This window comes from Nipponia nippon, unplaced genomic scaffold (genome assembly GCF_047370975.1).
Source record: "Nipponia nippon isolate SJK-2023a ecotype South Korea unplaced genomic scaffold, ASM4737097v1 scaffold_4, whole genome shotgun sequence".
NCBI classification, from domain to species: domain Eukaryota; kingdom Metazoa; phylum Chordata; class Aves; order Pelecaniformes; family Threskiornithidae; genus Nipponia; species Nipponia nippon.
In genome coordinates this window covers 118,820,292-118,835,107 of record NW_028262358.1, presented here as the reverse complement: position 1 = coordinate 118,835,107, position 14,816 = coordinate 118,820,292, and the positions used below count along the sequence as shown (strand labels likewise).

Here is a 14,816-nt window from a genome sequence, read left to right as displayed (position 1 = left end):
AGAAGACTTCTCCCCCATGGTTAAAGTTAGTCTTTGTGATTACCGTTCCAACTTCTTCCAGAAAAAGCAGAACAGTTTCAGAACGAGAGATTACATGTAATTCTGCTTTTACTCTGTAATTTAAGTGTGTGTGGATAGTGGTCAGGTACAGAGGTACTGTAAACTATGGTTGGATGCTGCTAATGCGGCTGCACGTGTGTAGTAGGGTGACCATCATGTAGTGTAACTTTCAAGCAAGAAAGGCAAGAAAGGGTTACAGCAGGGTCAGACAGAATAACTTCCTAGTAAGAAAAAATAATTTTGCCTTACAATGAAAATGGGCAGAAACCATCTACGTAATTCAGATGACAACTGAAGATAAGCCTGAGCTGTACAATTCAGATTCACAACTTTAAATACTGCCACAAATTTTGGTTCATATACAATACTTTAGCTTAGACTAATACGACTAACCTGATGGCCTTCTACGATGGAATAGCTGCACTAATGGATAAAGGAAGAGCAACTGATGTCATCTGCCTTGACTTACGTAACGCCTTTGACACGGTCCCACACAACATCCTTGTCGCTAAATTGGAGAGGTATGGATTTGATGGATGGACTATGTGATGGATAAGGAATTGGCTGAATCCAGACAGCCACATCCAAAGAGGTGCAGTCAATGGCTTGATGTCCAAATGGAGATCAGTGACAAGTGGTGTCCCTCAGGGGTCCATATTGGGACCGGTACTGTTCAATATCTTTATTAAGGACATAGACAGTGGGATTGAGTGCACCCTCAGCAAGTTTGAGGATGACACCACGCTGAGTGGTGCAGTCGATTCACTTGAGGGAAGGGATGCCATCTGGAGGGACCTTGACAGGCCTGAGGAGCAGGCCCATACGAACCCCATGAAGTTCAACAAGACCAAGTGCAAGGTCCTGCACCTGGGCCAGGGCAATCCCCACTATCAATAGACTGGGGAATAATGGATTGAGAGCAGCCCTATGGAGAAGGACTTGAGGATACTGGTGAATGAAGAATTGGACATGAGCCAACAATGTGTGCTTACAGCCCAGAAAGCCAACTGTACTCTGGGCTGCATCAACATAAGCGTGGCCAGCAGGCTGAGAGAGGTGATTCTCCCCCTCTCCTCTGCTCTGGTGAAATCCCCACCTGAATGGAGTACTGCATCCAGCTCTGGGGTCCCCAGTACAGGAAAGACATGGACCTGCTGGAGCGGGTCCAGAGGAGGGCCACAGAAATCATCAGAGGGATGGAACACCTCGCCTATGGAGAAAGGCTGAGAGAGTTGGGGTTGTTCAGCCTGCAGGAGGCTCTGAGGAGACCTTATTGCAGAGTTTCAATACTTAAAGGAGGCTTATAAGAAAGATGGAAAGAGACTTTTTACCAAGGCCTGTAGTGACAAGACAAGGGGCAATGGTTTTAAACTGAAAGAGGGTAGGTTTAGATTAGATATAAGGAAGGAATTTTTTATGATGAGGGTGGTGAGACACTGGAATAGGTTGCCCAGAGAAGCTGTGGATGCCCCATCCCTGGAAGTGTTCAAGGCCAGGCTGGACGGAGCTTTGAGCAACCTGATCTAGTGAAGGATGTCCTGTCCATGGCAGGGGGGTGGACTAGATGATCTTTAAAGGTCCCTTCCAACCCAAACCATTCTCTGATTCTATGATACAGAGTTGGCAACTAGCCTACGAATTTCAGTCTCAGATCCTCAACCTTCAAAACAAAATTTGTGGGACAGGCTTCTCCACCAAAATTACAGCTTTCACAATAACAAAAATGTACTTCAACTCTTCAGGCTGAAAATCGTACATTCCAGTCTGGAAACAGCAACACTTCATGGCAATGCCTCAGGAACTTGTCCACTGTGTGACTCATCTTCTATTTTCTTTTATGTGCTCTAGGTATGGCTAGATTTCACTTCCCAAAGTCCGAGGCCCTCCTCTCTTCCTGGAAATCCCTGCTTATAGCATGAACAGAAATTTATCCACAGAAGAGAATGAAAATATAAGTTCCCATAACTACAATCCCCATATAGTATTATAGTGTGATTTCCAACCAACCACTCGTTTGTTTTGTGGTTTGGTTTTGGGTTTTTTTTCTAACTCAGGGTACAGAATTTCAACAGAAAGCTGCTACTTTTAATGTTGCAACAGCTACAACTTCAATGGGTTTGGAAGTAGCAAAATAGCATCATCACTTTGGTCATCTAAAACTAGACAGAACCAATGCATCAGGGAGTGTATTGTTTGTAGCAATCATAGATTAGAAAGTGAACTAATAAAGTGTTAGGTCTTTTCCTCTGTCCAGGAGGAAACCACCCTTACCAACCCAAATGTCTTCAATTTCTCACTGACAACAGAATAAAAGAAGACAATCTTGCTAAATCAAGGTAGTCGCATCATTAAATGTGCAAAGGGAAGTGATTCAGAGCAAGAGACAACTAAGAAGCAATAACTATGCAGGATTAAATGGAAAAGATCTGGAAGGGAAAACCAGACTTGGGATATCATAAGGAGAGACAAGAGGGAGAGCTACAAATCAAATGTGCCTCACAACCACTGCTGTAACACTGAGTTTTAGAAGACCCAGGATGTTGGATGGGGGATAAAGGACCACACTGCCGGACTGCATGGATCTGCTGCTGCCTCAGCGACAAAGATCCACTGGCTCTGCCTGATAACACCATGGCTACCACACTTAAGATCCCTCGCACTGAGTGATGTGCAAGGGAGTACAAACTTCTACAGCCAGCAGTCTTGTGAAAAAAAATTAAGTAAGATTTACAATGCCCTTGAGTAACTAAAGCTAAATAATATATCTCAATTGAGAGACGTCGCTTTCAATATAAAGCCCCCTAGCAGCCCCCTGGCACTGGTTCAGCAAGACTCAGCAGAACGCATGCCAACGCTGAATCGCTGCTTCCCGAGGCAGTATGCGTTTCCTCCGAGGCCGCCCGTTCAATTGCTTACCAGTGCCAAGACGGGCACCGTACGAGCTCCTTGGCAATGGTCCTCCCTGGGGATCTCCCACGCACATCACTGCAGCACTAGGACCAACCCACCGAGCTCTGAAGGTCACAGGCCTGCAGAGGTCTCCGGCCACACAGCAACTGCTCAGGTAATACACCTGAAATGTGGCTGCCACGTATCCACTGCAGAGAGATGACACCGCATTTTGCCTCATTAAGAAAATATTACCCCTTCCACAAGCCCTGCCTAGCTGAGTTGCCTGACTTAGGAACCGTATTAAGCTTTTTATCTAATCAATAGAGAGAGAAGCGTATCCAAAGGCTAACTATTTAGGTAGCCTAAGGTAACTAAACTCTCAATTTAGACTTCTTAATTAGGTAAATATGGTGATGTCAGTTCTATTTTGTCAATAAAGGGAGACAAGGCTATCACTAGTGCCAGCTGATAGAGTTTCTCATTTAGCTGATGTAGTAACCATTTGTACATTTTGCACTAACAAATACTATTCACTGCATAGTTATTTCAGCAATTCTTTGACTTTTGGGGGCATAAATTATTAGAAAATGATGTCATTCTTGTGAGGACCTGGAATTCTAATGATCAAGAATTGATGCAAACCTTTCTGGTCCTAGTCCTTAAGTATATGTATGAGCTGTAAGTAGGCAGAGTGGCACACTGGGATCATTGAAAATAAGTGCAAAGAGGATCCAGCAAAAATATTTTGTTTGAAAACAGCGATCTCATTTTCTAAAAGATGGCACTGTTTTGGATCAGTTCTGAGCTTTAAAAACTCAGTGAACAGATGCTATTAGTTCTCTGGTACCATACATAATCTGCTTTGTGAACTTTTTTTAATATCTTGAAATCGACTTCTTCAAGGCTTTTGTGAGGTAGGAGTAGGAGGTTTAATTATTTGCTGGCAGTTTCATTTCTATGCACAATAGGAAGGGAGCATGATGCGACAATCCCTCCGTGAAAGGAAATCCTGTAGAGGTTAGTAGGTGCTCAGAAATCAAAGCTAGCAGTCACCAAATCATTCAGCATGTTTCATGCTGACAGAGAACTCTCTGTCAGGGGAGAAAATTCCCATGTATGTTATCTGGAAGAAATCTCTTTATAATCTTTACTCTGCAAGAAAGAAACTCATCCCGCCTTTTTCCTAAATGAATATAAGACACTGTTTACAGGCAATCCTGAAGTCTTCCCTTTCTTTGCACAAAGCATACTAGCAGCTGTCCAAATGACTCCTCAATGCCATGGGGACCACCTTTACGGGGAGACGATTCCAATTCTTAGTCAAACCATCGCTTCTCAGCTGCAGTTGCCAATAAGAATGCTGTTGGATAATTTCAAGCTCCTTTTCTGTTTCACTTACCCACATTAAATAGCATCTAATACCACAAGTAATTTCAGTGACACCGATGGACACAGTACAACACAGCATTCAGTGCAAAGGAGGAGCAACAGGGAAACTTGAGGCTACAGTTTATTACGCTGATCCTTTTCCATCAGGCAACAATCCGGTATGTTCAATTTAAACACTAATTCAGCTGCTGAAACTGCTACATTTTTTCTTACAAATCTGAACTTCTTTTATTCATCAAATCATTTTTTCACATCAGTAGCCTCTTCTTACAGCGAGTCTCACGGTACTTGCAAAGATTAATTTCATTACAATTTTGAGAGGCACAGCCCCGTTTTCTGTCAAATTTAAAAAATGAAAGTGCAAGTAATATACCTGAAATCGGTCAATAAGCTGGCAGCAAAATGCATAGGAGAAAACTCTTCTCCTTGAACTTTTGCTTCTGGACTCTGATCACTATCCGGCTGAAGTTGCCACTAAAATATTTCCAGAGGTAACCAATCTACATTAAATAAGCAAAGATGAGAATTTTACTCCTTTTATTGAGAGAGTTTTAAGACTTGCAAATTGTTTCTGAGGGTCAGCGAAAGACCACATTCTTCACTGAGAACTCAAGCTACTTTTTGCAGTTATGATTCACCAAAGAAAAAGGGTGCTTGTAAGTGCTTAGCTGCCACCAAGATCTCTGCAGAAGTAAAAGGCTTTCGTCCTTTCGAACCAGAGCAATTTGAAGAGATTACTTTAAGTAAAAAAATACAGAAAATTGGCAGGCCCCAAAAGATGGACAGACATCACACTCTCCTGGTATAATATATCTCGGGAACATGCTCAATAAAACAATTAAGTTCTTTCTAGGTAAGCAAGATTTAGCTGGCTATAATTCAAGGCTCAATTATAATGTCTGTTACAATACAATTCTTATTAATGATAACTCTAATTGCAGTGTTCATCATCCTCTTCCAAACCCAGCTAGACAGCTTCCTGGAGACAAAGAATTTTGATTGAATTCCTTACTTAGTTCAATTTTCCCCTCAGATACACATGCACAGCTCCCACTGAAGTGGTATAGATGTTTCTGAAAGCGGGACCAGAGAAATAATATATTCCCGCCCTCACCTGGCACAAAGTGCTTTCACATGAAGCTCATGTATATCCAGTCATGCAGATACTGAGGCTCATAGACAAATATATGACACTCTGCAAAGTTATTCTGAATTTACGTTCGTCTTTTTGAGAGTATGTCAGTATAGGTGAATCTCTGGCTATTACTACATGCACTTAAGACTGGGTTGATTTTGATCCAAGAAAAACAGGCAGATCTGTTCTCTTTTTCGCAAGAGTTATTTCAAGGGAATTGCATTATATTTGTATTGTGTTAAATGGAAAATGCTTTTTTTAATCATGATAAATCAAGCATATTCTATAAATTACTGTTAATCTGCATCTACGCAGTATGCTTTTGTTATTAAAAAAAGGTTAAAAAAAAGGCTTTCAACTTCACAGACACAATCATAACTCTCAACACTACACCACTGCCAAAGCTAAAGAAGCAATATAGAGTAATTTTGGTACTATATGGAAAAAGAAGGTGACATGAGTTTGTCCTCAGATCACTAGGAAAAGAACAATTAATCATTCATTCTCCTTTAAATAAAGGTCTGCTTCCTAAAACGGAATGAATTTGTCCAGCTCAGCTGAAACAAATGGAGTAGTATTCATTTATTTCAATAGGGAATTTCACTTTAAGCATTTAAAAAAAAATTTAAAATCAGTTCCTCAGTATTGAAATATTGAAGTGGAGAGGGAGGTGCTGGTCTCTTCTCCCTGGTACCCAGTGACACGACACGTGGGAACAGCTCAAAGCTGCGCCGGGGGAGGTTTAGACTGGACATTAGGATGCATTTCTTTACCAAGAGGGTGGTCAAACACTGGAACAGGCTTCCTAGAGAGGTGGTCGATGCCCCAAGCCTGTCAGTGTTCAAGAGGCATTTGGACAATGCCCTTAATAACGTGCTTTAACTTTTGGTCAGCCCTGAATTGGACTAGATGATCATTGCAGGTCCCTTCCAACTGAAATATTCTATTCTATTCTATTCTATTCTATTCTATTCTATTCTATTCTATTCTATTCTATTCTATTCTATTCTATTCTATTCTATTTAAAATGTATTTTGTGCAATTATGTGGCCATTGCCCTAGCCTAAAAAGTCTATGGAAAATCTTCTCTGATAGAAGTCCAATTTAATAAGTAATTAATCATTTAATGTGCCTTTATAGTCTCATTCAAACAAGTTTGTTCCAGCACACTACAAATACTAAACATCATCAGTTCCTTAAGAAGGGTAATTGTATTATTATCCCAGATTTACAGGTGGCCAAGGAGAAAGATGAAGAGGTTAAGAATTCAGCTCCGCCACAAGCTACATGGGACAACACAAGAGAATGTCATCTCCGAATAACTTGAAAAAAAGCTTCCCTCTCACTATTAAGAGCAGATTTGGGACCAGTATACACAAAGCTTGTTTGAGGGCAGACCATCATCCAGCAGGAGGGCCAGGAATGGGACTCAGCTTCCCGGAGTGCAGGTTTTGCCCCACAGTCTTTAGACAGAGCATTCACAGCCTCAGCAGAGGTTTCGCTTAGGGCCATTTCTAACGGAAAGTCATGTTTTGTATCACCTGCATAAATCTTTGAAAATTCTGCACCGCTAACTCCCGTTGCCAGAGTCAACAGATTGAAATCACAGGAAACGAAACTGCAGAAAATGCCTCCATTCTGTGGCTATGCTCCAGGACTAATGACACTGTAATTTGTTTACTTGTATTATTATCAGTACTACAGTGTAACCTGAAGACCCAAGCAAGATTAGGACGCCATTACATTAGGCATGAAGAAGGAGGCAGTTCATATCCCAAATTGCTTGCAATCTATCCACACGAGGCAGACAAAGTACAACTATCATTTTGCAGATGGAAAACAGAAGGAGTAAGCAGATTGCCAAAGGCTTTCAGAAACTCGCTCAATGAAATCTCTGACAAAAAACATGACATAAACCATTGCTGCTGGAAATGCATTTCGGTGCCAATGCGCTACCTTATCGATTAATCCCATTACTTTAATATTGTGTCAGGTCACTTTTGAGACACAACATAGATGCCGGATGATAAGAAGAAATTATTATATTTGTCATATTTCTTAACAAAGATAAAACATACAGGAATCTGACCACATTCTTCCATCACATGCTAAGATCAGTTTCATGTACAACCACAGTCCTCCTATATAATCTTCTGCAATGATCTGGAGCATCTATTTGTGTACTTAACTCAGGCTGTGCAAAGCTGAAAAATTAGCAGGTGATTTACAGTACCAAAGTTAGGCACTAATGCATCTTATGTAGTCAGAAAGGGCAATTAGGTACGTCCGAAGGGTAATCCAAAAATCCTGCTCTAGTTGTAAAGCAGCCAAGAACTACTCCTTAGGAAAAAGAAAAAAAAGAAAAATATTTGCTTGAACTAAGAGGTTCCTTCTAAACTGTTCCCTAATGAGGTTGCACCTTAACTCCTGCTGCCACTGGAACTTAGGTCTGTCCATTAAGGCATCACAGTGCATTTGGGAATCAGACCACAAAGTCTGCTCCTGAGATTATGCATCTAGTTGAACAAGGAGAGAAAGAGGCAAAGCTGCCACATATAACAGCCTAATAGCTGGAGTGCTGACAGCAGAAGTGTAAAATTCAATCACAGTTCTTCATCTTGAGGAGATTCCAGTTCTCACTTCCCACTTCTCTGGAACATGTAGGGTCGTCAGACTAGAAACTCCCCTGCTGAATCCCTACCTTGGCGATGCATGAATCATAAGATCCTGGAGGACGAGCAGACAGGACGCTCAAGTTCTGCCAAATATCTAGGGCACCCTCCCTGGACTTTTTCTGCATGGACTGACAGAACAACTCATGCAGACAGCTTGCTCCTAAAAACCTTTTTCCCAAAGATGCTTCAGAAGCAAGCTACAGGCCTTTTACTCCTGTAGCGCCAGCAGTCCCCTCCTGCCCGTGCTCTCTGCCGTCACTCCCCATCACATGGTAAATGCACATCTATAAGATGGGGAAGTAAGACAAAATAGAGCCCACAGCCCACTCCTCTTTTGAGTCTCCTTAAAAATTCGTAACTTGCTCTGGCAGAAGCAAGCCCCTTCTAGTCTCCTCCTCCTCCTTGCTGGAAACTCTTGAGATATCAATAATTAGTGGACAGGCAATGTTTTTCTATGCATGCACAAAAAACCTAGCCCTTCAGGGAATCATGGAACCAACCATGTTTGTGCTAAGGAGCTGTATCACCACATAGTGTGTGCATTGGTATGAGAGCAGCCACTGCAAGAAGTCACATGGCCTACCAAGCTGTCAAGACTAGGCACCACTGTATGGGAAAATCATTGGATTAGAAAGAAAAAAAGGTACAAAATTAATCCCTGAAGACAGGGACTGGAATACAACTCCTTCAATACTCTGCATGAGTGCCTGAACCAAGTACTCACCCTCTTGCCTGCTGCTTTTTCTTGCCCATGGCTCTTGCATTCTTCAAGAATGCAAGCGTGTCCCAAGTTAAACTGGAGTGAGCAGGAAATTTCAGCTTTCTCTTCCTCAAGAATGTAATGGTTGCAGTTAAGGATGTGGCAAATAGAGCCATGACCTTCTTCTGTTGGAAAAGGCACCTGAGCATAAGTTTGCCATGTCCGAAACAAACTGTTCAGTTATTACACATAAAGTGGGCTCCCACAGGCCGTGTTTTTGACTGAAAGTGGCTGTCACTCCTGTGCTCGATGCTGGATTCAGGGCTGTGCTCAGAGCACTCCACTGAGGTCAGGCTCCTCTCGGGATCCAAATCATCTCTAGATCTCGGCGGAGCCCAGTCAGCGCATGGTTCCCTCACTTCCCAGACTGCAATGCGTCCGTCTAGGTATTTGTGCCTAGCTCTGGTGTGACACGGAGGCTGAACATGGACACAACTTGTGAGCTTTACATGCTCCCAATATTAAACAGCTCTGGAAAGCAGAATTTCTGGATCATTTCCTTGCACCTAGGTGTCTTAATTTTTCCTAACTCCCATTTTAGGTGACAAGACAGATGTTCTGGACATCTCTGTGGACATCTCTGTAACTTAGCTACCCACTTCCCAAAGCAGGACTCTCAGGAGTCTGGTGAGGATAAGCGTTAAGTTCAGTGAGGTCTAATAAGATCATATAAATAAGACAGAAATCATTTCAAGATGAATCCCAGGCATATCCAGAATCACATCAGTATAAAAAGAAGTTATATTGTATTCAGATAAAATAGTTTTAAATTAAAACTTGACATTCATATTTCATCTTTCCCACATGACTACAGACCACTGAAAGAAAACACTTTATTCACTAACCATGGGCTCCCTTTAAAAATATTACCACCAAAGACTGCTTAAACATTGCAACAGCACTGGAACTGAGGCGATGAGCTTTTTCTGATGCCTGTTCTAATCTGGGAGTAAAAGAGGTTGCATAGCACCAACAGCAAGATATATGGAGGAAGCAGAGTTTACACTGGAGATTGATTTAATGAGTTTTCATAAAGTCTTTTATGTCAAAAGGCAGCTTATGATAGCCTCATCTAAAACGTTATCTAATATCAATAAGAGTATGCAGCATCTTGCTATCTTTCCACATTCAGCATTCACACTCTCTCTGAAGTTATCCAGCGGAACTGTACTTTGTGGGAGCCACAGGCCTCAAAGTTTTTTGCCTATTTCAGTTCTGACATTTAAATTTATCTAGAACTAACTGGGGGTGGGAGGTGACAATTTTATTTCATAAAAAACTTTTGAAGTTTGGGCCGGAACAGAAACATATCTTTCAACATCTTCACAAAAATAGTTTCAAAACATCTATTTTCAGATCTAAGTTACAGAGGAACGTCTGTAAGGCTGAGACTGGCACAGGAAACGCATGTGTTTAACTTCTTCTCATTCATACTAGAAATCCTCATCAGATCGAACCACTCTGAATATACAAATGTATTGGAGCTTAAACCTAGACATCCTATATTCCAAGCCAGTGCACTAACTCCCATATAACCTTCGGAGGAGAAGTATTATTGAAACTACAGCAAAAAGCTTCTTGAAAATACAAAAAGGTTTACTTCATTAGTTATATCTACTGGAAAATGGTCCCACCTTGCTCCAGCTGTAAGCTACAGAAGCAAGTATAAAACTGAAAGAAAGCAACAGTTACTGAACGCTGGAGGAAAACATTACCTCGCAGATCCAGGCCCAGATCAGTAGCTGTCAATCCCCACATCACCTACATTTTGCTTTCTTAAGGAAAAGACCACATAAAATGGCAGCTCTTGATGTGAACGTCCCAGCTGGGGACTCGGACTGCAGAGGTCTTTGCATTCTTTTGACAATTTACATAACTATATAAAAAACATAACGTTACAAACTGATTTAAAGGACATTTTCCCTCTGCGCAAAGGTGCAGCATAAACAGCTCCATTAACCAACTCACCACTTAAGATTCACATGAGTCCATAAAGCAGGTGTTAAATAGACCTTGTATTGATTTCTTCAATCTGGAATGAATTTTACTGCCAATACATAGACACATGCTTTTAAGATATATACAATCATTAATTGTCTGTATCAAGATCAGAGGCCGGAAAAATATGAACCTGGCATCTTCACTGTTTCGTGCTTGATTTCATTAGCTAGTATAATGGCTTAAAGAATCCACAGCTTCATCTGTTAACCTCTCACCACTGAACGCTACACTTGGCAAATCTGCTAGCGTGCACATCTACATACTGTAGCCTGAACTGCTCAGCTAGAAACGAAATATTTTGGAAACCCATCAGAACATAATCAAATGGACTATGAGTGACAGAACAAAGTAAAAAAAATACAACCACCACACGTGAAATGGCAAGTCACTCTTTAACGCAAGGCAGTTGGTATCAAGTGAATATTCAGAACATGCCTTACCTGTGTAGTGCACCACACACGTCTGACCCTTCTTTGGAAATGTCCGTCCTGTTAAAATTATAAAAGATTATTCTTTTATTTTTCTGATTAATCTGTATGGCTAGGCAAGTTTATCTTCTGAGAGGAAAATGCCAGACTGAGATTTGTACTGACTGTGTGTTATCAAATCACTAATATGCAAGACAGGAATGGGTATGGTTTAGGGCAGAAGGTCCCAGCTTGGCTCCTATTTAGTTGTTAGACCAAATAATATTTGCCTTACATAATTTTCCCTATATATGTAGGAACCGTATATGCATTTGCATTCTGTAAGTGCAAAAGGACTGTCAAAACTTCACACATTATAACCTTAAAATTCTCAGAATGTTTTTGTTGTAACTTTTCAAATAAAGTCTTAGTTTAACATTGTGAAAAAATTCCATTTGTATTCACATTTCTAATGCCTTTCACTCAAGACAGCTCTAACAAGGGCATCTTTAATTAGCTGGGAAGGGTTTTAAAAAAAAAATTCACATACAAAGGCAGTGTAATTTTGTACCATTCAGTGACAGTAAAGCAGTGATACACCGAGTTCTTCTAAGAGCCTGGTAGCTCCTCCTAAAATTTTAATACTGAAAGGAAAAGAAGGTTTAAATTATTTTCTTGCCACTGGAAAACAAAATTATCATTTCCATTTTACCCGTTCTAGGTACTGCCAAAGGCACTAAAACCTAGGGGGAGATTTTCCAGGCTCAATTAGGTGCCAATGGCATATTAAAGCAGCTAACCTCGATTTCTCAAGTAATGTTGGCCAGAGGAGGGCCCAGGCTCAGAAGAACTTAAATCTATAAATGAGACCAATTACTAAGGAACATCCTTGCCAGAAAGCTAGAAACTGGGTATTCAGATAGAAACTGAGGCTCATCTCTTAGTTGGCTTTCTGGCCTCTTTAGTCTGAATTAACATGATAACAAGTTATGCATTACAAGGTGGATTGCAGGGTATAAAATGCTGAGTAACACATAAGCTATGTACTTAGGGCTTATATGCCAAAACCACCACGAGCAGTAAATGGCAGGAGGGCAGGCTAATACGATGAACCAAGATTTACAACATGAAACTGAGAAGATGGTGCTTCCAAGTGTCATCTGAGCAGCCTTGTTCATCAGCTTGGCCGGCAGGAGTATCTCTAGCTGCGGGTTGCACAAAGCGCGGTACAATAGGTACCCAGTCAGGGCACCACTGCAACCTTAAAGCGGGCTTCATCTCATTTAACTTTAACCATCTAAAACACAGGCAATTATTGTATGCCAGTCTCCTGGGCTTCCCCTATTGACAGCGGAGAATTCGCAGTGCTCTGAAAGAAACCCAGCCTATCCAGAGAGAGGCAAGACAAATCATTCTCAGGAGATGACTACAGAAAATACCTAGAAGACTGTTTTAGACTAGCCACCTAACCTGAGAAAAGTTATGGGAGATGAATCCTACCCTTGGTAATAAAGGTACTATTCAAATGATGCACTATTATATAGAGATCTGAGAAAAGGAATATCAAACCTTACTGACACATATTCTGCTGTGTGAGTGTAACAACAGCAAAGTCAATGAAGCTACATCAAAGCTGAATTAACAGCAGAGATTCTCAAGACCACTGACTAGCTGTGGTTTTAAAGCAGTGTTTAAAGTCAGCTGATTTTGATTAAGACTTGCAACCAAGAGAAATAATCCACATAACCTCATTTGGAATATCATATTGCTTACAAAGACAGCCTTGATATATTTAATAGCTAGAAAGCACTATTATGAGGTTAAGTTCCACCCTCCTTTCTACTGTCAACCCAGCAATGTTACTTATACCCACGTAAGTATTCTGCTTTTACATCTGTGCAACCAAGAGAAGAATTTGATCCTCAGAGCTAAACGGCGCTGAGGGAGAAGCCAATTTAAAAGCATACACAAAGAAAGAGAAGACACTGGGCCAAGAAAGTTAAGCCGAGATCGACTCGAACAAATTATTTACGGTTGTGCACCAGCCAAGGATGAATCTGGCCTATTATATAGATACATACGGCTGTATGTTGGAAATGACGTCCTCTTAAAAAAACAACCCCCAAAACCTCACGAACTGGTATTATAACGCCGCAGCAGAGCAGAACAACGCGGAGGGGCTCCGGAAGGCAGAGCCTGCGCCAAGCAGAGCTTACCGCCGCCCGGGCACCGCACGTTCGGCCGGGCGGCGGCGGGCGGGCTGCCGCGCCGGGAGGGATGCCGGCACAAGCGCCCGGTGGCCCCAGGCGAGGCTGGGCGAGGAACCGGGGAAAGTTTGCGGCCGGGCGCGCTCCCCGCCGAGCCCCGCCGCTGCCCCCCGCCCCCGGTCCGTGCAGCTGTCAGCAGATGCCAGAGGAAGATCCCCAGCCCCCTCGCCGCCCCTGCTGCCGCCGCCGCTGCCGCCCGGGGAGCCGCCGGCTTCCCCCGCCGGGACCCGGGGCGGCCGCCTCGCCTCGCCCCGCTCCCCCGCTCCCTCTCCCGCACCCGGGGTGCGCGCCCGCGGGGGTGCGGAGGCGGCCGCGCCTCCCCCCCTGCGCCCCGCCGCCTCGCCGCGTCGGTGCCCCGCGCTCCCTCCTCCGCCCGGCGGCGGGGACGGCGGCTCCCCCCGGCCTCGGCGGGACGGATCCCCGCCGGTGGGACCCGGGCGCCGCAGGGCTGCTCCCGCCACGGTCCCGTACCGTCTCCCGGAGAGATAGTCTCGATCTCCACCCCCATGGCGGCGCTGGCGCGGCTCGGCACGGCACGGCACGGCACGGCACGGCACGGCACGGCACGGCACGGCACGGCTCGGCTCGGCTCGGCTCGGCTCGGCCCCGCTCCGCGGCACGGCCGGACCCCCAGTGCGGGCATGCCCCTCCGCGGCCGGCTGACAGGGGCCTCCCCAGCTGCCCGTCAGCCGCCCGCAGCCAATGCGGGGCAGGGGCGGGGAGGGGAGGGGAAGGGGCCGCCCGCCCCCGCACGGGGGCCGCCGCGGCTGAGGGGCGCCCGGCGGCGGCGGTGGGTCCGCCCGCCCGCCCGCATCCCGCCCCCGGCCGTGCGGGGGGCGCCGCCGCCGCTGCTGCCCTCCCCCGGGCAGGGCTGGGTTGAGCGGGGCCCCCGCCGGCTGCCCGCGCCGTGGTGCCCGGCGGAGCGGGGAGCCCGGCAGGCCGCTTCCCCGGGGGTCCTGCCACCGTTTCCCCCGCCGGCCCGCGTCCGACCGTGCCTACCGCGGCGCCTGAGCGGCGGGAGGGCTTGGGGATGTCGGTGGGGCGCGCTCCTATAAACCATCCGGCGACCAGGACGGGTCTGAACGGGGGTGCGAGGGGCAGCATCGTCCCGGTTAGAAACGGCCATGGAGGAAAGCATCCGCAGCGGCCCGTCGTCTGTGCAGGCTGGGGTGCACGGACACCCCTCGCTGCCGCTGAGCCGCAGGGAAGGTCGCCACCAGGCCACTTCGA

General features: G+C 44.6%; 1 protein-coding gene across 3 annotated transcripts in view; it reads right to left on the bottom strand.

Moving 5' to 3' along the window:
* Positions 1-14,816, bottom strand: part of FKBP1B (FKBP prolyl isomerase 1B) — an 80,791-nt gene that overhangs the window by 33,595 nt on the left and 32,380 nt on the right. The window contains exons 1-2 of one of the 3 annotated variants that reach the window (XM_009467408.2): positions 14,586-14,769; positions 11,353-11,400 (exon numbers count right to left, since the gene is read on the bottom strand). In XM_009467408.2, the coding sequence (XP_009465683.2) occupies positions 11,353-11,400; positions 14,586-14,724 (187 nt within the window). In that variant the 5' untranslated portion in view covers positions 14,725-14,769. Of the gene's footprint in view, positions 1-11,352; positions 11,401-14,057; positions 14,257-14,585; positions 14,770-14,816 lie in introns of those variants that run through there. The other 2 variants (XM_087775396.1, XM_087775397.1) reach the window with 2 other exon arrangements.